Source organism: Oncorhynchus mykiss, chromosome 1, assembly GCF_057628025.1.
Source record: "Oncorhynchus mykiss isolate SJ-2025 chromosome 1, ASM5762802v1, whole genome shotgun sequence".
Taxonomy (NCBI): domain Eukaryota; kingdom Metazoa; phylum Chordata; class Actinopteri; order Salmoniformes; family Salmonidae; genus Oncorhynchus; species Oncorhynchus mykiss.
The window spans coordinates 45,924,370-45,949,313 of NC_143022.1; the positions used below are offsets into that span (position 1 = coordinate 45,924,370).

Consider the following 24,944-nt stretch of genomic DNA (forward strand, 5'->3'; position numbering starts at 1 on the left):
GGCAAAGTACCACAGATTGGTAGAAAACATTTACAGAAGCCTAAGGCGGTTTAGCTCTACCAAATTTTCAGACATACTACTGAGCTGCAAATTTCAGAGCCCTTTTGTACTGGCTGCAGACTGATCCTACTGGCCCAAGACCACTCTGGGTCCAGATGGAGTCTGAATCATGTAAACCTGCTGCGCTTTCTTCTGTGTTGTGCTCGTCTCTCCCAGTGTCCCTAGGCAAAAGGTGTGTCAACCCAATTGTCTCTTAACATTTGGAATCACTTCCGTTTAGCCTTTGAGGCTTTTGGCATCTGGCACTCACTGGGCCCCTCCTCACTAACCCAATTATTATTTGATTATACATGAAAAGTTCAACCTCCCCCAATCCCACTTCTTCCGCTATCTCCAGACTAGGAACTTTGTCAGAGCGAAAACACCTGAATTTCCCCATAGGCCTGCGAATACAGCTATAGGAGAGCATCTTTGTGCCAAACTAGCTTCCTAGGGGTACAATTTCAGATGTATATGCCAAACTTGGAAGAATATTCTCTGAATTTGATCCTACCTGTGTCCGATGTAAAATGGAACCAGCCACACTGTATCATATGTTTTGGGGCTGTCACACACTGTCAGGTTTCTGGGAATTAATATTTAAATGTTTATCTGATATATATGACACTGTTATAGATCCGTCTCCCCTTACAGCCCTTTTTGAAGTACTGCCCATATGTACCCCCCTATCAAGAATCCAGTCGGACACTGTTGCTTTATACAGCTCTTTTAGCTAGACAGCTAATACTCCAGAACTGGAAGATAGCAGTTCCCCCATATTATAAATATTGAGTGGGAGATGTGTTCTGCTCTCTTAAATTAGAAAAAAATGTAATTAAATACACGTGGGAACCCCAAACTGTTTGATGAGGCTTGGGCTCCATTCCGGTCTTACTTTAAACAGTCCATCCTCTGATGGCATTCATATTAAAACAAAAATAAGTATGTATTTGACCCCCCTGTGACTTAAGGGTTGGATGAGGATTTCTTTGTGGGTTTTTTGGGGGACATTAAGGTTGATGATGTGCCTATTGATTCCTATTGAATGTGACTTGCAGATGCCTTGTTCATCTTGCCCTGTCAGAGGCTAAAATGTGAGCTTGTTTTGCCTTGTTTTTTATTTCGTTCACACTTACATCAAAAAAATAATTTTAAAAAAGCATTGTAAACTTTATCTTTGGATGGTTGGTCTGTGGCCATGACTTTCTGTGAGTGTGAGTGGTTGCATTTCTCCACCCGTCACTTGTCTGTTTACAGGAACAATGGTGAGGTGTCCGCTCTTTCCCTGTACTACAGTTGCCCTTCCACCTTTGTAGCCTTCTGCCCGGTGTGTTTAACTTGTCTAACCTTTGTAGCCTTCTGCCCGGTGTGTTTAACTTGTCTAACCTTTGTAAGCCTTCTGCCAGGTGTGTTTAACTTGTCTAAAGTAGAGTATCTTTATAGCTATTCAGTATTTTTACAGCTATTATTTTTTCAAGTTGAATATATTATTTATATTGTTTTGTGTTATCTGATGTGTGTAAAACTGAATAAACAAGAGTTTTTAAAAAGATCATCAAGGACAACAACCACCTCAGCCACTGCCTGTTCACCCCGCTACCATCCAGAGGGTGAGGTCAGTACAGGTGCATCAAAGCTGGGACCGAGAGACCAAGGCCATCAGACTGCTAAATGGGCATCACTAGCACAGAGGTTGCTGCCTACATACAGACTTGAAATCATTGGACACTTTAAAAATGTTTACATATTTTGCATTACTCATCTCATATATACTGTATATATATATATATATATATATATATATATATATATACTGTATTCTATACTATCTATTGCATCTTAGCCTATGCTGCTCTGTCATTGATCATCCATATATTTATATATTCTTATTCCTTTACTTTATATTTGTGTGTATTACGTATCTGTTGTGGAATTGTTAGATATTACTTGTTAGATATTGCTGCACTGTCGGAAGTAGAAGCACAAGCATTTCATTACACTCGCAATAACATCTGCTAACCACGTGTATGTGACCAATACAATTTGATTTAGACTAACAGTGAAATGCTTACTTAAGGGTCCTTTTACAACAATGCAGGGCTAAAGAAAAATAATAGGAGTACCAGTAGAGTCAATGTAATTGAGATAGCTACGTACATATAGGTAGGGGTAAAGTAGGGGGTAAAGAGACTAGGCAGCAGGATAAATAATAGACAGTGGCAGCAGTGTGTGTGAAAATGTGAGTGTGTGTGGTGTCAGTATGCATGTGTGCACGTGTTATGTGTGTGTGTGGGTGTATGTAGTGTGTGTGTGTGTGTGTGTGTGTGTGTGTGTGTGTGTGTGTGTGTGTGTTGGGGTGTCAGTGTAAGTATGTGTGAGTAGAGTCCAGTGTGTGTCCATAGAGGCAGTGCAAAATAGTTAGTGCAAAGCTATTTTGACTAGCTATTTAGCAAGTTTGTTTAGCAGTCTTATGGCTTGGGGGTAGAAGCTGTGCAGGGTCCTATTGTTTCCATACTTGGAGCACTGGTACCACTTGCCATGCGGTAGCAGAGAAAACAGTCTATGGTTTGGGTGGCTGGAGTATTTGACCATTTTTGGGGCCTTCCGCCGACACCGCCTGGTATATAGGTCCTGGATGGCAGTGAGATCAACCCCAGTGATGTACTGAGCCCTACTCACCACCCTCTGTAGCGCCTTGCATTGCCATACCAAGCTGTGATGCAGCCAGTCAAGATGTTCTAAATGGTGCAGCTGTAGAGCGAGATCAAACCAGCGTCCGGGAACAGCCGGTGCTCTCATACATGGTCAAGTGTTGCTCTAAAAGTGATTTAGAGTTGCACAGGTGACATGCCAGTAAAAATGTGGTAAAACTGATTTCAGTTTCCCTGCATTAACATCACAGGCCATTCGAAACGCTGCCTCTGTATGTGCATTTTATTGCTTGTTTATGGCTCTATACAACTCGTTAAGTGCAGTCTTAGTGCCAGCATCGGTTTGTGGTGGTAAATACCCACTGGAGACAGATGTCAATTCAACGTCTATTCCACATTGGTTCAACTTAATTGTATGGAAATGACATGGAAACAACGTTGATTCAACCAGTGTGTGCCCAGTTGTTAGACAGCTACAAAAAATATAGATAGACTCTCTTGGTAAATGGTATAGTCTGCAGCTTATCATGAGGTATTCTACCTCAGGCGAGCAACAATTCTAGACTTCCTTAACATTAGACATGGTGCACCAGATGTTAACAAAGAGATGTATATTATCCAAGTCATTCAGCCACGACATTGGGAAACAGCATTTCAGGTCCCGTTGATAGGATAGTCTCGAACGGAGCTCATCCAGTTTGTTCTCCAGTGACTGCACGTTTGCCAATAGAACAGAGGGCAATGGCAGTCTATTTGCTCAATGACGTAGTCTCGTCAGGATACCACCTTGCCTGCCTCTCTTTCGCTGTCACTTCCTCTCTCGAGTCCCAGGGATTAGGGCCTGGTCCGGAGTAAGCAGAACATCCAGAACTGCCAACTCGTTGAAGTAGAAATGTGCATCCAAATCGAGGTTAATGATCACTGTTCTGATGTCCAGAAGCTGTTTAGTGTCATAGGAAATGATGTCGGAGACATTATGCACACAAAAAGTTAAGACCAGCGTAACACAAACAATAGCAGAATTAGTCAGGAGCCCATAAGGCGGCTACTATCCACTGCAGCGCTATCTTGTTAAAGTTGTTACATAAGTATTTTCTAATAGCATAGAAATGGGTTTGAGTGGTTGAAGTTATTATGCAAGTGGAATAAGGAACAGTCCCTATTCCTCTTTTGTAAAGGCAAAAACTCCATTAATATGCAATTAAAATGCAATTAGCTACAGTGGCTCTTCCTTACAAGTTGCGGCGTATTGCACCACAGCTTGCGGAGTGCCACAGAATTCTATGGCACATTATTTAAATATCTGCCATTGTTGCCAGTATGATGCAATTTACCACAATCTGCTACCATCTACTACAAACGGTTGCGTCATGATATACTACATAATTTATGCAGCAGCATACAAGACATTTTTGGACTCATCTTGTTCTGTTGTGGTCACTTGAACAAGTGGCGAGCCGGTCCTTCTTGTGAGCTCTAGAAAGAGGTATGAGTCCCCGATTTGTAATTCCGAGTTGGATGAGCGTTCAAAATACATTTCTGTATTTTCCCAGTCGGAGCTAGTTTTTTTTCCGATTTCCCAGTTGTCTTGAACTCACTGAAGTCTGAGATTTCCCAGTTCCAAGTTTCCAGTTGTTTTGAACGTGGCAGAAGTCATGGTGGATTGACAGCATGGCCAATGTATTCAAACTTTACTAATTGGATATCTTGAAATTTGGGAGAAAATTTAAAAATTTAAACATTCACATGCAACGCCATGGGCCAGAATTTACGATCTTGTCTCATCGCTGCAACTCCCCTACAGACTCGGTGAAAGCCAAGAGCCAAGCCGCATTGCTTCTTGACACACTGCTCGCTTAACCCGGAATCCAACTTGCAGATGCCCAGTCTGCCACAAGGAGTTGCTAAAGAACGATGAGACAAGGAAATCCTGGCCGGCCAAACCCTCCCCTAACCTGGACGACGCTGGGCCAATTGTGCGCCATCTCCCGGTCACGGCCAGCTGTGACACAGCCTGGGATGGAACCTGAGTTTGCTATCACGCCTCAGCACTTAGTGTTGAATTTGCGATTTCCAACTTGTTGTGTAATGTTCCAATGGCCGACAAGCACCGATACTTTTTATCTATAATTTCTCTTCATATGACAAGGTTTGAAAAAGGATTTGCCAGTAGATTGTCAACTTGATTCATGATGATGACTGCTTGTCTAGATTGCTAGTTAAGATTTTGAAAGTATGATGTTGTTGACATGATCAGTCCAATCAAAGCTATGGTAGATATAACGTGATTTGTTATTTTACCTGTGGCCAAGGACCTTGAGCCTTCTTGGATGGGCACTTCTAATGTAAGTCTATAGCAGCACCCAAGGGGCTTGAATTTTCGAGCTCTAACTGTAGATTTTGCAGTGACGTAGTGTCCCCATGAGTGACAGAACACGAAGCAACTAGAGAACATTACAAACTCCTACTCTCCGTATTTTCCGCTGACTGCCCCACCACAGAAAGCACTGAGTTAGGCTGAAACACATGCATTTTGGAGTTGCCTTACTCAAGAAAGCAAAAAAGAGATCATGTTTGTATGTGGCTTTATTATCTCAATTACGATTTTTGTTCAAATTGTTTGCAAACTGATGTGACACATATTAATGCCAAAATAACATGCACAATTATTATTGTTATATTATATATGATATTATATATAATTATATTTTTTGCTCTGAATGACACGTCGCAACTGATTATAGGTGTAATTAATGTTACCCATGGTTCATTCATTGACTATGGAACAATAGGAGGTAAGTTGACTCTGAGAAACTAGTGGTAGTGGTCAATAAACTTGGATTCCAAGAGGTAAATCTGTGGTCAATCACGCATTACCTTTCAAAAGCATGAAGTTCTATTTTTCAGTCTGGTGACAAAAACATATAGAACGTGATGTGAGTAGTTTCAAAAAGGAGATGTGCTGTACAGTCTGATTAGATACATAAATAAACAAATTAACCCAGTCAAAAGTTGATGTAATACAAATAGACATTGTGCCTGGATAAACAAGTCTGGAACCTCCGTTCTTTCCTAAAGTGTGTTCTTTACTTAACAGCGATTTATTTGAACGTTTGTGCAATAAGCCACATTTCTACATTTCATTCACCAAATAAACAACCAGTAAAATAGCTATAGAAAATTACACCATTAATTGTCACAATCGGAAATTGATGGAGATAACCTCAAAGGTAAGAAAAAGGTCAACTCAAATACTTATCAAGTATGAGCATACCGTTGCCTATTTAAGTGTCTCTTGTCTACACTAGTGGTAATTCACAACAATAAAACAATTACAAAATGTCCAGTCAACAACAGTAGTTTCACTTAGTGTCCCTCCACAGTTTTAACCATAACACAGGAGGATATATACTGAACAAAAAATATAAACGCAACATGCAACAATTTCTAGGATTTTACTGAGTTGCAGTTCATATGAGGAAATGTGTCAATTTAAATAAATGCATTAGGCCTTAATTTATGGATTTCACATGTCTGGGAATACAGATATGCATCTGTTGGTCACAGATACCTTAAAACAATGGGCCTCACAATCGGCCTCAGGATCTCGTCACAGTATTCCTGTGCATTCAAATTGCCATCGATAAAATGATATTGTGTTTGTTGTCCGTAGCTTATGCCTGCTCATACCATAACCCCACTGCCACAATGGGGCACTCTGCTCACAACGTTGACTTCAGCAAATCGCTTGCCCACACAACGATCTGCGGTTGTGATGCCAGTTAGACCTCCGGCCAAATTTTGTAAAACTACGTTGGAGGCAGCTAATGGTAGAGAAATTAACATTAAATTCTCTGGCAACAGCTCTGGTGAACATTCCTGCAGTCAGCATGCCAATTGCATGCTCCCTCAAAAATTGAGACATCTGTGGCATTGTGTTGTGTGACAAAACTGCACATTTTAGAGTGGTCTTTTATTGTCCCCAGCACAAGGTGCACCTGTGTAATGATCGTGCTGTTTAATCAGCTTCTTTATATGCCACACCTGCCTCACCTGACACCTGTCAGTATTATCTTGGCAAAGGAGAAATGCTAACTAACTGGGATGTAAACAAATGTGTGAATTTGAGAGAATGCATATGCGTATGGAACATTTCTGGTATCTTTAATTTCAGCTCATGAAACATGGGACCAAAACTATACATTTTGCATTTATATTTTTGTTCAGTGTACAATGAGTGTACAAAGCATTAGAAGCACCTTAATATTGCGTTGCGCTCCCGTTTTCCCTCAGAATAGCCTCAATTCGTCGGCCATGGACTCTACAAGGTGTTGAAAGCATTCCACAGGGATCCTGGACAATGTTGACTCCAATGCGTCCCACATTTGTGTCAAGTTGGCTGGATGTCCTTTGGGAGGTAGACCATTCTTGATACACACGGGAAACTGTTGAGCGTGAAAAACCCAACAGCGTTGCAGTCTTTGACACACTCAAACAGGCCCGCCTGGCACCTACTACCATCCGCCGTTCAAAGGCACATAAATATTCACCCTCTGAATGCCACACATACACAATCCATGTCTACATTTTCTCAAGGCTTAAAAATCCTTCTTTAACCTGTCTCCTTCCCTTCATCTACACTGATTAAAGTGGATTTAACAAGTGACATCAATAAGGGATCACAGCTTTCACCTGGATTCACCTGGTCAGTCTAAGTCATGGAAAGCCCATGTTAATGTTTTGTACACTCCGTGTATATAGAAGCAGAGAGTGATAAGAGCAAAGAGCCGCACCGGTTAACAGTGAATCAATAATTATCAGCAGCCTGAGAGGAACGCAGTGATGTCAGTACATTGCAACACAGAAATGGGAACTGAGGTTAAAATAAGGCATTCAACTAAAGTTATGAACGGCTGAATTTAGATGGTGTCAAAGAATCTGAAATTAGAATTTTAAGGACAGGTTTTTAACAAGTCAACTGGTTGAGCAGTGATGAGATGGGAAAGCTTCAAAATATGACTGTTTATTTCCTCAACCTTGATTGTTTTAAATAATGTACATTGACAAAGTACGAGACAAAACAAATACATATATGACTTTAAACGATTTAAATCACTTTAAACCAGATGCCTGTGTGGTGTCTGTCTCTGTGTATATCTTAGTTAGCACTTAATAGCCTGATCCACACTATAGGGCCAAGCCGAGTGAAGCCAAGCTCCACTGTGCTGGCTTGGTTACGCATCCACCATAGTTGCTGAAGCCATGCTGGAAAGGACAATGTGAAAAGAACATTTCCTAAAGAGCACAATACGGTTCGTCTGCCCTAGTGTGAACAAACCAGGAGATGTGTTCCTCCCTTCAACCCCTTCCACTCTACCCCATTTACAGTTGAAGTCGGAAGTTTACATACACTTAGGTTGGAGTAATTTAAACTCGTTTTTCAACCACTCCACAAATGTCTTGTTAACATACTATAGTTTTCGCAAGTCGGTTAGGACATCTACTTTGTGCATGACACAAGTCATTTTTCCAACAATTGTTTAAAAACAGATTATTTCACTTAGAATTCACCTTTAAACTGCTTGGAAAATTCCAGAAAATGTCATGGCTTTAGAAGCTTCTGATATTGTAATTGACATCAGTTGAGTCAATTGAAGGTGTACCTGTGGATGTATTTCAAGGCCTACCTTCAAACTCAGTGCCACTTTGCTTGACATCATGGGGAAATCAAAAGAAATCAGCCAAGACCTCAGAATAAAAATTGTAGACCTCCACAAGTCTGGTTCATCCTAGGGAGCAATTTCCAAACGCCTGAAGGTACCACGGTTCATCTGTACAAACAATAGTACACAAGTATAAACACCATGGGACCACGCAGCCGTCATACAGCTCAGGAAAGAGACGTGTTCTGTCTCCTAGAGATGAACGTACTTTGGTGCGAAAAGTACAAATCAATCCCAGAACAACAGCAAAGGACCTTGTGAAGATGCTGGAGGACACATGTACAAAAGTATCTATATCCACAGTAAAACGAGTCCTATATGGACATAACCTGAAAGGCTGCTCAGCAAGGAAAAAGCCACTGCTCCAAAACTGCCATAAAAATAGCCAGACTATGGTTTGAAACTGCACATGGGGACAAAGATCGTACTTTTTTGGAGAAATGTCCTCTGGTCTGATGAAACAAAAATTGAACTGTTTGGCCATAATGACCATCATTATGTTTGGGGGAAAAAGGGGGAGGCTTGCAAGCTGAAGAACACCATCATGTTGTGGGAGTGCTTTGCTGCAGGAGGGACTGGTGCACTTCACAAAATAGATGGCATCATGAGAGAGGGAAATTATGTGGATATATTGAAGCAACATCTCAAGACATCAGTCAGGAAGTTAAAGCTTGGTCGCAAATGGGTCTTCCAAATAGACAATGACCCCAAGCATACTTCCAAAGTTGTGGCAAAATGGCTTAAGGACAACAAAGTCGAGTGGCCATCACAAAGCCCTGACCTCAAATCCTATAGAAAATTGGTGGGCAGAACTTAAAAAGCGTGTGCGAGCAAGGAGGCCTACAAACCTGACTCAGTTACACCAGCTTTGTCAGGAAGAATGGGACAAAATTCACCCAAATTATTGTGGGAAGCTTGTGGAAGGCTACCTGAAACATTTCACCAAATACTAATTAAGTGAATGTAAACATCTGACCCAATGGGAATGTGATGAAAGAAATAAAAGCTGAAATAAATAATTCTCTGTTCTATTATTCTGACATTTCCCATTCTTAAAATAAAGTGGTGATCCTAACTGACCTAAAACAGAGTGTTTTTACTCTGATTAAATGTCAGGAATTGTGAAACAACTGAGTTTAAATGTATTTGGCTAAGGTGTATGTAAACTTCCAACTTCAACTGTATGAGGGCCCCATGGCTGACCACCAGCGCATGGCAGGGATGTCTCTCGCAGGCTTGCCTGCGAGAGCCCCCTCTGTCTGAGGAATCCCTGTCTCCTTCTGTTCTGGTCCGCAGTGGTCAGCCACCATGCGCTGGAACAGGTGCTCCAGAAACTCTTCGATCCGTGTCTTTATCTAACACAGAACAAAGCACTCTTATTCACAACACAGACTCGTCCTTCCCGTTCTTCTCCTACACCCACACAACAGACTGGTTGACACCGGTTCCATCCTGATTGAGGGGCCTACAACATGTCCTGGGTGGTTAGAGAGATACTGAGGTCACATACCATGGCAGATCTGCATCATCATCTGGACAACGTGTCTCGTAAACTAGCTGTTGGATCACACTGACACTGGACGTATGACCTGCAAGCTAAGTCCTAATTGCTAAGTCTTAGCTAAATGTAAGTTCTTGGTCTCATTAGAACACCCCCCCCCCCCTCCCCCCCACACACACACACACACACGCCCACACTGTACATTTGTTTTCTCCGACTGAAGTACTGACTTTCTCATGGAGACAATAAGAGGTGTGGCACCAAATACCTATGTACTTTGATCCCTACTTCAAAAGCATCAAGGAGACAAACCTCAAGCAAATGTATTTGATGAAGGCACCTGTTATGGAAAACATTTATTTGGCATATTCATAGTCAAGAATGGATTACCCTGTAATGCATGCCAACGGTGCCATCTAGTGTTGATAAAATGTATTGCCTCTGGTCTCCAATCAGGAGAAGTATATAGAGAGGGAGAAAGAGGCAGACAGACACGCTCCCTTAGGATCCCCCAGAATGACTTACATGCGCTATAGTCTCTCTCCCTGGAGGACGGAAGTTCAGCCACGATAGACCAGCTGCTGTATCCATGTACTTCATGTCCACCACCAACCACGTCTATCACCTGGCCGGGGGGATTGGGAAATTCCCAGGATTGGAGTGACACTGCAAACCTCACAGTGTTAGTGATATGCCACTGAAACATGACATCTAGGAAATCTATTGGGATTATCTGTTCCTAAATTTCTACCTTGTGCTGTTTGACACATTTCATTCAAGGCTCTCTAATGTATCCAAAACGGTATGAAAACAGTAGCACCAGATGTACTTTTATAGTAAATTACACCTTGTAGAAGGTATTTTCTATTCCATTCTGTTTCACCACTGAGGGAAAAAAATGATATATAAGCATGAAATAAGACAATATACCATAGAATACAATTCAATACAGAAGACACCATCTAGTGAGAAACACATCAAAACGCATGGCTTAGTTTAGTAGGGTATTTCTCCAGGCATATTGTATAACTATTGAAGCAATGATCTTAGTTTACTCGATCCATAGACTGTTCTCTCTGCTTGTGCATGGCAAGCGGTACCAGTGCATCAAGTCTGACATCAACAGGCTCCCGAACAGCTTCTATCCCCAAGCCATAAGACTTGCTAAATAGCTAACTAAATCGATGACAAAATGGCTACAGACTATCTGATTTGACCCGTGTATTTATTTTTTACACTGTCTCTATGCACACTCACAGGGCCCTACAAACACTCACACATATAATATGCACTTACATTTATTCTGACTACACACACACACACAATCATCATATACTCTGCTGCTACTATTTATTATAAACCCTGATGCCTAGTCACCTTACATATCTACTTCTATCACTCCAGTATCCCTGCACATTGTAAATACGGTATTGGCACTGACCCTGTATACAGCTTACTTACTTTCTCGTGTTCTTCTTATTTCTCGTGTGTTTAATTTCGACCTTGTTATTTTTAGTATTACATGATTGATTATTTAATTGTTGGATTTAGCGCTTGCAAGAAAGACAATTGTGCACGTGACATTACAACTTGAAACTCCTTGTTTTCTGAGAAGCAGGGCTAAACATTCGTAATCAGTTTGACCTTTTATCTGGACATGCACTGGAGAAATGCGACACCAGCTCAGTACAGAGCGTTTGTTGCGGTGGCGTGCACTGATTGTAGCATTTAAACTGTTCAAATTCTAAAATGTACAGCATTATGATAACCATTCACCCATTTTTGTCGACTTGACGTGTACCTTGTCAATACCCGAGGGCTATTTGCCATTCACTGTAGTCAAAAGTAGCAGCCTATGCAAACGTCAACTGACACTGAATAGTAATGAAGTGACCGAAGTATCTTCTGAATAATTCACATTTACTGTTGGACTATCGTTATGGCAAAGGTAAACTAAGCATTAAAGTAGTTGATGCACTTGAAATTACAGTTATTCAAGTGTAGCTAGCTCTCTTCCAAAACCACCCGCAAAACACAGCATACACGTGGTTAGTGTTATCTGGGATCCTTGGGACGACCCCACCCTTAACCTTGATCTACCCTAACCCCTTTAAAAATCAATTTCTATGGGACAGGGACGTCCCAATGATTCCGTATAGTAAGGACCCCACCCTCAGCGGGTTCGGGATTAGAAAAAAATGGTTTTCAGGGGAAATGGAAAGAGAGCCTGTGACGGGTCTTCCGTTTTTGGACATTAACAAGGTGACAGCGGAGAGTAAGAGGCGAAGAGAGAGGGTATACTCCGCCCAAAATCTGTCCACGAAAATAATATCACAAAGACAGGACTTTTTGTATGGTCAATGAGTGTCAAATTTGGTCAACAACATTTTTTTATTGCTAATTTGCTATGTGAGGCTTATTTGATCGAATTTAAGTTTTGTAATGATTAGGTTGTTACAAATGCACTGATATAAGCAGGGGTGAAAGTAGGTTTTATTTCTTCCAGGTATAGGACCTCAAGCACGTGCCCCACATTTTTCTAATGGACCTGATACATACAGTACCAGTCAAAAGTTTGGACACGCCAACTCATTCAAGGGTTTTTCTTTATCTTTACTATTTACTACATCGTAGAATATTAGTGAAGAAAAAAAACGATGAAATAACAAATATGGAATTTGTTATTTCAAGTCAGTTAAGAACAAATTCTTATTTACAATGACCTACACCTGCCAAACCCTAACCAGGACGAAGTTGGGCCAATTGTGCTTCACCTATGGGACTCCTGATCAAGGCTGGATCATGTAGTAACCAAAAAAGTGTTGAACAAATCAAAATAGGTTTTATATTTGAGATTCTTCAAATAGCCACCCTTTGCCTCGATGACAGCTTTGCACACTCTTGGCATTCTCTCAACCAGCTTCATGAGGTAGTCACCTGGAATGTATTTCAATTAACAGGTGTGCCTTGGTAAAAGTTCATTTGTGGAATTGCTGTCCTTCTTAATGCGTTTGAGCCAATCAGTTATGTTGTGATAAGGTAGGAGTGATAGCACTATCTGGTAAAAGACCAAGTCCATATCATGGCATGAACAGCTCAAATAAGCAACGAGAAATGACAGCCCATCATCACTTTAAGACATGAAGGTCAGTAAATCCGGAAAATGTCAAGAACTTTGAAAGTTTCTTCAAGTCGCAAAGACCATCAAGCGCTATGATAAAACTGGCTCTCATGATGACCGCCACAAGAAAGGATGACCCAGAGTTACCTCTGCTGCAGAGGATAAATTCATTAGATTTAACTGTACCATAGATTGCAGGTCAAAGAAATGCTTCACAGAATTCAAGTAACAGACACATCTCAACATCAACTGTTCAGAGGAGTCTGCATGAATTCCCAGTCATGTGAAATCCATAGATTATGGCCTAATGACTTTATTTAAATTGAGTGATTTTCTTTTATCAACTGTAACTCAGTAAAATCATAGAATTTTGTTGCATGTTGCGTTTTTATATTTTTTTCCAATGTAGAATCCCTATTAATTCGACAGCTACTGTGAGCCTAGTCCTAAAGATTCACCATTTACATTTTTAAATAAATGAGCTTTTATTGTGGCATTAACACATCCCAATCATGATGTTGTCAAAAACTCACTTCAAAGGGCTCCTTTACTAGGCTTTCTGCTCAAGTTCATCCACTAGCAACATATTTCTAGCCTCCAAGCAGTGATGAATCGAAAGTGACATCTGTTACACAAAACACCTGTAAAGAGTAACAGCATTTGGCGATTGTCAGTTGGTCAAAATGTATGCGTCCACTGCTGTCCACGTGTGTCTCTGTGTCGGCCACTCATCTCTGCCTTGGCAAAAATGTTACGTAATCCTCGAACCACATGGCATTTTGGAGTATAGGCTATACCATGCGTTCTCAAGTCCATTCCCTAACTTTTCATGCCTTGGACATACATAATGATAAATAATAGTGTAAAAGCCTACATTTTTCTTGACATTTATTTGTATTATTGTGATAGGCTCATGTATTTTTATTTATTATTTTATTTATTTTTAAAATCCTTTTTATTGGTTGATCTATTTGTCGTTGTTGTGTACTTTTTGTGTACACTTTTTCTCCCAAATGTTCATGATATCGAATTGGTAGTTACAGTCTTGTCACATCTAATTATTTTGTCAGGCTCTGTACCTAAGAGTACCGCTTTACTTTCACCGCTGGATATAAGTGGACACGTGGCATTTCGTATCTTCCCTTTCATTGGCTAGAAGGGTCCCACCTGATCTCGCCTCCTCCCGCCTGCCTTCCATCTTTGAGGATATACATTTCAATTGTTAGAGCGGACACTCGACTATCTTGTCAATATAATAAAACATCTTTGTTAACATTCCATTTGAACTCCTCCTCCACATTTACTGGATTGGTTTAACAGCGCAAAAGAGAACCTCCTGAAAAGTTTTTTTTCTAGTCAGGACCAGAAAGAAAGGAACACAGCTCAGGCGTTTCTTTCACGCCTGCTACTTTAGGGTATTGTCTACGGGGAATGCACTCTGCAGTCGAGGAAATATATAAAAAGTGTGAGATAGCATTGTATAAATTGTATTTAATTTCAAATGAAGTCAAACTAATTTGTCTGTACATAATGTATATTATTTTTTTTTTAAATCCATGAGTAATGTAGCCTACATCATTTATTATTTTCTTTCTAACAGTTTGTAATATAAAGGTCCTCAGAGACTTTATGAGTGAGAGAAGATTTTATAAGTGAAAGAGTAAAGCAATTTGTCATAACCATAAAAAGAGCAGAGACAATATATTTAATTCATGGTGAGTTTATTGATTGTACAGCATGCCTTGACCCTTAACACTTTAAAAGGATCCTTTCAGACAGACCAATAAAGAGCTGATTAATCATAAACAGAAGTTATCAATACTGAATTCAACGCTAACTTCGAAACCAACTTATTCACTTACTAGGCCTACATGATCCAGTCCCCCTAAAAAACAGCCCAACAAGAAGCTGCATAAGAGTGCCTTAGGGCCCCAGAGTCAGAGGACAAACTCAGACAGACACCAATATCCCACTTGCTTGAAACCTGACTGATTAGTGTGTTAACACTTCAGAGAGACGTCATACAGGGGAAGCAACAGAAATAAACACATTCCTAATAGCAAGTTTTGGTTGGTATTCAAGCAGGGGGTCCGTCTTCTTAACTTTTGTTTTAATACGTTGTTGTTTTTTTGCCCTTAACCAGACTGCAGTATCCTCAGTTGCCCCACAATCTCAGCTCCACTCCACTCCACTTAACAGCTCTCCAGTCCTCTTGGTTTCATGACTACAGCAACCTCTAGTGTTCACCTCACTTTATGTACACAATCACGTCCTACAATCTGCTCCACTAACCATAATAACATACAAAAAGAAAACAGAAATTAGAATAACATTGGACTGGTATGGTGTCAGACTCTTTAAAGCAGAAGTTTATTGAACAGAGGTTGTGCAACCGACATTTCTGAGGTACATTATGTAACTTCTAGTGGAAGGGGGACAACTTAAGGGAAATCCCCCGCTGTTGAAACACACTTCCTCATGTCAGATACAGTATGTGGTGAGCTTTTTGATTGATTGGTTTAGCCATTTTGTATTGGTTTTCCAGACAATAGGACCACCTGGAACACACAGGTCAACTAAGCTCATCAAATCAAGCTTAGGAACCGAAATCCATCGACATTAATTGGAACAAACCATGTAATTAATCATCAATGATATTTGAGACATTTTCACATTTGTCTTTGCAATGACTGTCACACGAGTCTCACAATTAGCACCACCATCAACTTAAACTGACCAAGGAAGTGTTGACTTGTTGTTGTGCACCCTCCACTAGGGTTTAAGTCCAGGCGGGAGCCTTGCATGCTTGCCACTCAACAAGGTCAGTACATTTCACAACAGACAAAACCACTGTGCTTTCTACTGTACTGTTACCCTTCACAGGCTCCCTAAAAAACTGTAGAGTTGTGAGGTATTCAGATATTCTTTTTATGTCCAGTAAACCTGAGGTATAGAGATACCGCAATGTGACTGAGAAAGTAGAGCAAAATAGATCAAAAGGAAAAGAAACATGCTATCTAAGCAAACTGTACAAAGAACATTTCCAGTCGAATACTCATGTCATGTTCTTCTATTACCATCTACTTCAGTATTCTGAATGTATCTCTTAAGCAGTAAAATAATTATATTATAATACAAATGTTTATAAAATAGCAGCACACTCAAGTGACACATCACAACTAAGTAATGTCATTTTTTTTTTTGTATATAAGAATGAAACAAAATCATAGCTTTTAGCAGCGCGAAAAGACAATAATAATAATAATAACTCAATAAAAATATTGACACTTTGATGTCTTGACACCTCCTCTATCTCTCTTCACTTTGGAATACAGTATCTAACCCCTTACAAACGCTCTACAAACTGTTTTGAGGGTCTGGACACCCCATAAAATAAAACAAAACACAAATTGAAGGTGGTCTAAATACAAATTCAAACCTAACACAGTCAACTACTTTGTAAAAACAAACAAATCATCATCTATGCTCAGAATAGAGCTTGCAGAGGGAAAAAAAGGGCAGACATCCTTGACAATGATGAACAGGGGCTAGTTTTGGTGAGGTTGAAGATGGCCTTTGTTTATAAGATTGGTTTCTAGAAAACGTTTTCCTGAAAAACATTTATTTTGAGTAGCCTGCTAAAACACTGAATCCTCATTTTCCCCTCATACCTACCACACATGCACACAAACAAACGTACACACACACACACACACACACGAAAAAAAACACACCAAAACCTCGATCCACCTTTAAATGTAGCAATGAGAATATTGCCTGATCAAGCCTGTCTTGTGCTGGCGATGTACCCTGTGTCAGTCTTGGAAGTGAATTAGTCTAATTCTGACGTCTGGGTGACTGATCAAACCCCATGCCAATGAAGTGACTGAAGCAGCAAATCTCACTGGACGAGAGGGGTACGCGCAGAGATAGAACTTTCATAGAGTTTTATCACTACGGGTTCACAGACATCAGTCAGGCCTGCACAGCCTCGGGGACAGCACAGCCACACAGGGGCATCACCTGAAGACAACAGGCCAGGCTCTACTAGCAAAACCATCAATAAGGTAGAGTTGAACATAGAACAGCTCCATCTTTTTGAAAGAAAACCTCATTTGCCCTCGGAACACCAGATGTTCTATGATAACGTTTTCTGTATTGTTCCCACCCACTTTATGTTGTTGTTGTGAAGCAGGTCAAATAGAAAATTCAAGTAGAACAAATATTTTATAATGTGATAACTTCTCAAATAAAAACTAAATCATTAACCTCGTCTGTAGCCTTTATTTTTTTTTTAAATTGGCATTAGTTATTTGTATTACACACGAAAAATGGTCAGACGCTCCTTTCACCTTGCACTCTTCTTTATTTCGGAATGTTTTCAGATCGGAATGTCCTCATGTCATAAAGGTGTTAGGCATTATTTTGACACCTGCTTGCTAAGTGGGTACATCTGAATGTGGGAAACCAGCCCTACAAAGTAAAAGCTAACGAGAAAACAGAAAGCATCCATAGATCCCCACACCGTAACCATTTCATTTGTCCATTGGGGAGCGTGTTTTCAAAGTGCTTTGCTGTTGAAATCACAGGCGCGTTGAAACAACTCTATGAGGGACTACAGATGCATTGATCACAAATCTTCCCCTGCTCCAATACATTTTCCTCTCTTCTAATGAACCCAGAAAGTTCATTCTCAAATAATGAGTCTGGTTTTGATCCTAATTTGCCACCCGTGGCCTCAGTCTGCCCAAAACGCAGAAATCAGATAGATGTCATATGAGGCCATTAGGCTCCTCTCCTGTATCTTTCAGCAACTCCATCTCCTTCCTCTACACAGCAACATGCTTCTGCACTGCAACAAACCCTTTGTTTCCATCTATACCTGTCCACCCCCCAGACCCCATACAACCACCACAGACCACAGGCCTCCCCTCTCCTCTGAGATACTAATGTACCATCAAGAGGGGCACACACTCCTCCCTGCTGACGCTAAGCAGCCTGAAGCTCCTTCCGTAACAAAATAACAAAAAAACTCAACAACAACATAAAAATACAAACACTATTTGATTGGTATGTTGGCAGTGAAAAACACAAACACCTCGAATGAAACTTCTGAAAGCAGATGGTCCATTGCCAAACTCCTCTAGACAAAAATGAGGGAACACAGCCGCCCCTCTCTCTCTCTCTCACCCACTAAGTGGACTCGGACCCCCAGCTTTTTGTCGGCCGACAACGCATATTAACTTAAGGCAGTGATATAACATAGATGCCCTGCAGAGAATGAGTCTTCTGCCTGTTCCATAGTCTACCACTAGTCTAGTCTTTCCACTCAAGCGCCAAGCCATAACACTTCCACACACACACACACACACACACACACACACACACACACACACACACACACACACACACACACACACACACACACACACACACACACACACACACACAGTTGAGCTGATACAAAACTCACATCATGGCAGTTACACCCACCCACCCACACACACCCACACCCACACACGAACAATCAGCCTGACAAAAAGAGCTTATTGACATCTATTACTCTGTATTCACAAATACGTTTCTTAATAATAATAATCATAATAATGTAATTCACTATTATATACTTGGCTGTTCCATGGACCCTACTTGTCTCTTTCTTAGCACAACACTCTGCAATTCCTGCAAAGTGCTCCCCTCGTCACCAACACACAGCCAAACTATGCCACGTTGAGACCTGCCATTCACGGTCAGCGGAGCCCTTACTGGGCTCCTATCTCTGGCAGACCAACATTAACCAAAAGAATGAACTAAACAACACAGAAAAACCTTGCCCCGATTGTGATCCCATATATGCAAGCCTGGAATGGTCTCCCCAAACATTTTTCAACTCCTCATTAAGCTATTGTTGTCTTATTCGATATAACTTTATTATGGCTCTACAATCAAAAACAGAACGCAACATATAACTGGCTTGCCTTCTGTATATCTGAGGCACCATAGAGCGTCCATATATCAATTCATAGCTTTTAAAGTATATCTATTTTATATCTAAAAATAGCTTTCCTTTCATACAATACATGGGCGCATGTTTTTATATAACAAAATAAAAAAATCTCTAAAAAAAATTAGCAAGCATTTTTTTTCAAGGGGTAGTTTGTTTTTGTTGTTTTTGTTTTTTGTTGTTTTTTTTATGCTGATTTGATGCGTATTCCGGATGCGCTGCTTCTCTTTCTGCAGGCTCACAAGTTGATGTCACGAACATCCGTTGGGGTGCTGGACTGATCCAGCTCGTCCATGGTCTTACTGCTGGGGCCACGCTGGACCTGCTGCTGCTGCTGTTGCTGCTGCCGACCCTCTCGCAGGCTGCTCACCAAGACCCTCTCAATCTGCTCCTGACACTCCTTCAGACAGTCCTGCAACACACAACCAAACAGACATGTCCGTCAATATAGGAACCGTGCACAGTACACATGGATATGCAAATACCATACCAGATGAACATTATATATATATACGCATGCACTCACACACGCACACACACACACACACACACACAAAAACCTCCCAAATTATAGCCAAAGCAAACATTGGAATATTTTGTAGATTACTTGATTAATATATAGGGTCACAGCCACTTATCTGCCTGTTATTTTACAAGGTAACTTATCCTTTCCATAATACATAGCCCCAGCCCTGACAGAACAGAAGTGACACAGACCTTCAGTCTCCTGACTGTAAGGAGCCCCTGGGAACCGGGTCCATGCAGGGTTTGGATGACCGCTACCCTGCCTGCCGCCCCCACAGACAGCTAAGGCTGAGCGGAGAAGAGGACCAGGCCAAGCATTACCTCAGCCCACTATGGCCCAGCACTGAACGCCTCCCCCATCTCCCTATTCATCCCACGCACAACACACCAGTAGCCTTGACAACAGTGAAAACACAGGTATAGGCCCCAGTGCTGAAGCTCAGCTATGTTAATTACATCCACTATCCTGTGGGAACACAAAGGTGGTGCTTTTTTAACGAGAGCCAGTCTCTGCCTGCAGGGGGCCACCTGAGAGCCAGGCAGATTGGGTTTCAGCATCAAAGAGAGCCGACGGAACCTGAGAATCCTCCAGAGAAAGCACCCTCTCAACACTCCTGAGCCCCCCGTCAGCCTGCTGTGGCCTCAAGGTTCAGCTCTCAGGTTGGAAGTATTAAATAGGAAGACTTCTGATCTGACTATTAACATAAGATTGCCCTGTAATAACTATGCTTATGGCTTGCAGTGTATGACACTGCTGCCCTCTGGTGGTTTAAAATAGCAATGCACACAAAGCCTTTCCTCCCCCTGTCCTCTGTTGGTCTTAAAGGCCCATTATCAAATCATCGCTGGGTAATTAAGTACCTTACTATATTCGTTTTCCATTAAAATTATCAAAAGGAAAAAGTTGCTTTTTAGCAAAAAACTATTTCTCAAACTAACATTTTGCTAGGACTGTCTGGCAGAGAGATTTAGAACTCTCTTGGTTATTGGTTAATTAACTAATATAGCGCTTGGAGATGTCCCCAGGCAAACCAAAACCCCACCCACGCGAAACCTGCTGATTAAAAAGGTAATGTGTCGATTGTATTTTCAAACAGGAACTATCAGAAAAAACACACTGACCAAATGTTCTCACACTTTTACAGCGTTTAGTTTTATCAGCGGTTGTTCCGATATGATAGAAAACACAGGCAAAACGACATTTTGACTGCACTGGGCCTTTAAGCACATAGGGGTGGTTGTGGGAAATATGACTGAGAGAGCCCCATGGCCAGAAGCTTATGGAGAGGGGAACATTCCTTTGACATTTACAGGTAATTTAAACCTGATGGGCCACTGTTTGAACCTGGTTTATATGGCTTCTGGGCCTGGGCAAGTGTTGCCTGCTGCCTTGGTGAAATGAGAACAGAGGCCTATCACATGGGAATTGCTCCTCAGGAGTTGAACGCGGCTGAGTGACGAAAGGTCACCGTGTCAAAGGTCACAATGCCAAAATCTCCAGGAAAAGCCTTGAGCTAACGAACGCCACATCTATAATGCACTACTTAGGCTAGATTAACTGAGCATATTATTATGATTCTGTATTTGCGCCCAATTGAGGACAAGGCAAATGAATCAGATCAATGGGCTCAATTCATACCTAAATAACAGTTAAGACATTTCTTTGATTTTCTACCTGTAGTGACCCTGGATGGGGACAGATGTGAGAAGGCTGTGTGAGGGCTAGGGTTAGTGGGCCTAGGAGTGGGGCTGTAACATGTTGAGGGGGCCTCAGGCGTCTGGCCTGGAGGAAACCCGACCGTCACCCAACTTCCCACCAACATGTGCTCCATTAGTTGTAAAAAAAAAGAAGAAAAAAAAAGCACAAAACATGTTTTGTGTTTTACCGCAAGAATGCAGTTCTTTACTTCTTAAAAGACATTCCCCTCTCTGCTGCTCTTTATAGCTGCAGATTGGACCTAATGCCAAGGCCCACAGGCTTCATTTGAGAACCTTTAATGGCTTCAATGTGTGACTACTGGAAACACCAATATTGTTTTCAGATAGGTTTTTAGGTATCTAGATACTAAGGAAGGCAGCGCTGGAAATACACTGGAAACAAAGTAGGAATTCTGTACCCAATCCTGAGTCCCCATTCCCTCACTGCCACCCCTTAATTCAAGTCCGACACCAACAGGCTCCTGAACAGCTTCTTCCCCAAGCCATAAGACTGCTAAATCACTAACAAAATGGCTAGTTGACCCTTGTATTTGATTTTTGCACTGTCTCTATGCCCACTCACATGGCCCTACACACACTGACGCACGCACGCACGCACACACACACACCATACTGACGCTACACACACGCCCATCCACTCGCAATCATCATATACGCTGCTGCTACTCCGTTTATCTTATGCCTGATGCCTAGTCACCTTACCTTTATACAGTACAGTATCTACCCCTACCACTCCAGTATCCCTGCACATGGGGTAGCAGGTAGCCTAGTGGTTAGAGCGGTGGACTAGTAACCGAAAGGTTGCAAGATCGAATCCCCGAGCTGACAAGGTAAAAATCTGTCCCTGAACAAGGCAGTTAACCCACTGTTCCTAGGATGTCATTGAAAATAAGAATGTGTTCTTAACTGACTTGCCTAGTTAAATAAAGGTAAAATATATATTTTTTAATTGTAAATATGGTCCTGGAACTGACTGACCCTGTATATAGCATTCTTATTTCTCATGTTCTTGTTATTTTTATTCCTCGTGTGTTTTTGTTCTACCTTATGTTATTTTTAGTCCTACACTGATATTGTTGACGTTATTGTTGGGTTCAGAGCTAAAAAGGCGTTTCACTGTACTTGTGCACGTTAAAACTTGAAACTGAAACGGAACTCCACCCAAAGACAGCCACATCTATAAAGATGATTTTGACAGTCTAATCAAACAGCCATGTGAGGAGGAACCACGCTGCTCGGATTATCCACGGGCATCCACCGTGACGTCACAGCGCCCAAAGGAGGAAGTCGAGCAGACCGCCAAAACCAGAGGGAAAAATGTGTGAAACCGTGGAATTTTTGAACTACTGTACCACACTAGGCAGTGCTACTCTGTGCCGAGACCGAGGCTGAGACAGCATGCTGTGTGTTTAGGAGGTGTGTCATGCCCTACCCTGGAGGGTATGCCCAACCCATGACCCGATGTAGAACCCATGACCCATGACCCCATGTTGAGCAATGTCATGTTTGAGCATCACAAGGTGCTATCCCATTCCCTTTGGCTATAGTTCTAAGAGTGACAACCACATTAATAGATACATCATTGTTCAATATACACAAATTCCAGATGAAATTAGAAATAACTGGCTAAGAGAAGATCGCAATGTGAGTCAGGAGGGCTGGATGATGAGCGGAGGGGCGCAGGAAGGGAAGAAAAGGGAGAGAGGGGGTCAGGGATAGAATGAAGGGGCTGTGGAGGACAGGGGTGTGTGTGTGTGTGTGTGTGCGTTTCCTGTGTCCTGGTGAGCTACTCTGAGAGAAAAGATGAATGGGAGAGAGGGAGAGGGGCAGCTTGCCAAGAAAAGCAGACAAAAACGAGGAAACAGTATTCTAGCCCCTCCGTCTCCCCCTTCCTCTCTTCCTGTCTCAGCCTGCTGTGTGCTAGAACAGAGAAGGACCTTCTGCGCATTGAACTTCAATGGATGTTTCAGATTAATGGAGCTACAGTATGTCTTCTGTCAAACCACTTTCTATCGTCCTACCTTTCACTGGCAATGCTTCCGGCTTCTTGGATGTTGAGAATCAAAACAGACGCACCAAATGGCAGACGGTAGCACCGTAGATGTCAGCAAAGCAAAAAACCCAGCGACAGAGAATCCCTCAGGTTTTACAGGAAATCCCAACAAATCGAAACCTCCTAAAAACACAGTTTTCATTCTTCCCCCGTGCCAGCCTCTTGCCCATCATGGCTTGGCGTGAAGTCTCACTAACTGGCTGCTGTGCCCGACTGGCTGCTCTCTGTGCCACACCAGGTGTATCTAAGGCTATACACAAATTCCTCTGGGCGGCGGCAGGCGGCGGGAGACGGTGACTTGGCCCCCTCGCATGTCCTCTCTGAAAACCTCCGGCTCTGGACACCACAGATGACAGTGGGGTGCCAAGGCATCGGCAGCCAGACTTTACTTCACATTTTGCCTGGCCATCTCCGTCCCAGCTCTGTGCCATCTCCCCAGCCGGCGCGCCAAACCAAATGTGTGTGCACTTTCCTACTCCGTTTCGTACCACACTGATGACTGTGTTCAAATCGATCATTGAGGTGGCGGCAGCCATTAGGATCGGAGCACTAAGTCGCGGAGCTTGGAAAAGGTGGGGTATGTGTGACACAACCAGTAATCACCAACTCCTGTTTTTCTGTTATAGCGAGACCATAGACAGAGCAGTGCTAAGTCATTGTCAAGCATCTTCTTTCCAAAAATGCTGTTCTGGCTACTGTAGCAGCGTTGTACTAAAGCTCCTCGGACTCGTGGCATACGTTGCATCACAAGGGGCGTCCCTGCTCTGGTGTTTTCTGAATCCATGGCCTGTCTGCATCCAGGAATGTGAGGAACTGATCATGGAGCCAGCAGTCAACTCCCTTGCCTCAGACCTAACACCCCTGGGTCCCAACACACACACAGAGGGCCTGTGCTGCTTAGGCCAGCTATTTGTTTTTCCTCGGCTACGGAGCAAGACTTCAGCAGAGATGCATTATTGGGCATGAGAGAGAGGGGGTAATCATCGCAAGTGAGGCGGGACACTGGCCATGCTTCCCTGGTGTCCCTTTTCACACTTCAACAGCTTTCTCCCCTCCTATCCTCCTCTCCCCACAGCGGGAAAGGCCTTGTGAGGCTCAGAGTCCGTCTCTTGCTCTGTCTGGCGTTAAGTTTAGCCAGAGAGGGCCAACCAGAACAGAGGCCCATGCAGCCTTGGCCTCCCACCCTCATGCCCCTAGGTCTCCTCTTCCCCAAGCCACAGCAGGGTGGACTGGCATTACAGGCCCCCATTCAGGACAGAGCAGGCAGCCCTCAGGTCACTCAGTCCGGCCTCCCAGGAGGAATGGCCACAACACACGATCCAGGAATGTTAGGATGCTACCGACAGACGAGGTTAGCGCCTGACATCAGGGAGTCTGTTTTAAATGACAGCACTGTTAACCACCCCCACCCCGCACCCCCAGCCCGCCCTCCCTCACCAACCCCCATCCTGCAGACCCTTCCCCCACCCCCGCAGATAACCCAGCTAGCTCCGCCCGCTCCCCTTCTGACGAAAGCCAGGCACAGGAGCCAGCTGAGGCCCAGCCTGGATGTCTGTGTTTGGACTGAGCTGAGCGCCCCTCCACCACCACCCCGCCGCAGTGCTGCTC

General features: G+C 42.5%; 1 protein-coding gene across 3 annotated transcripts in view; it reads right to left on the minus strand.

Moving 5' to 3' along the window:
* Nucleotides 1-14,739: 14,739 nt before the first annotated feature.
* LOC110523486 (G1/S-specific cyclin-D2) overlaps nucleotides 14,740-24,944 on the minus strand; it is a 209,178-nt gene continuing 198,973 nt past the window's right edge. For all 3 annotated transcript variants that reach the window (XM_090231929.1, XM_021602222.3, XM_090231936.1), the window contains one exon: nucleotides 14,740-19,451. In XM_090231929.1, the coding sequence (XP_090088055.1) occupies nucleotides 19,278-19,451 (174 nt within the window). In that variant the 3' untranslated portion in view covers nucleotides 14,740-19,277. The remainder of the gene's footprint in view (nucleotides 19,452-24,944) is intronic.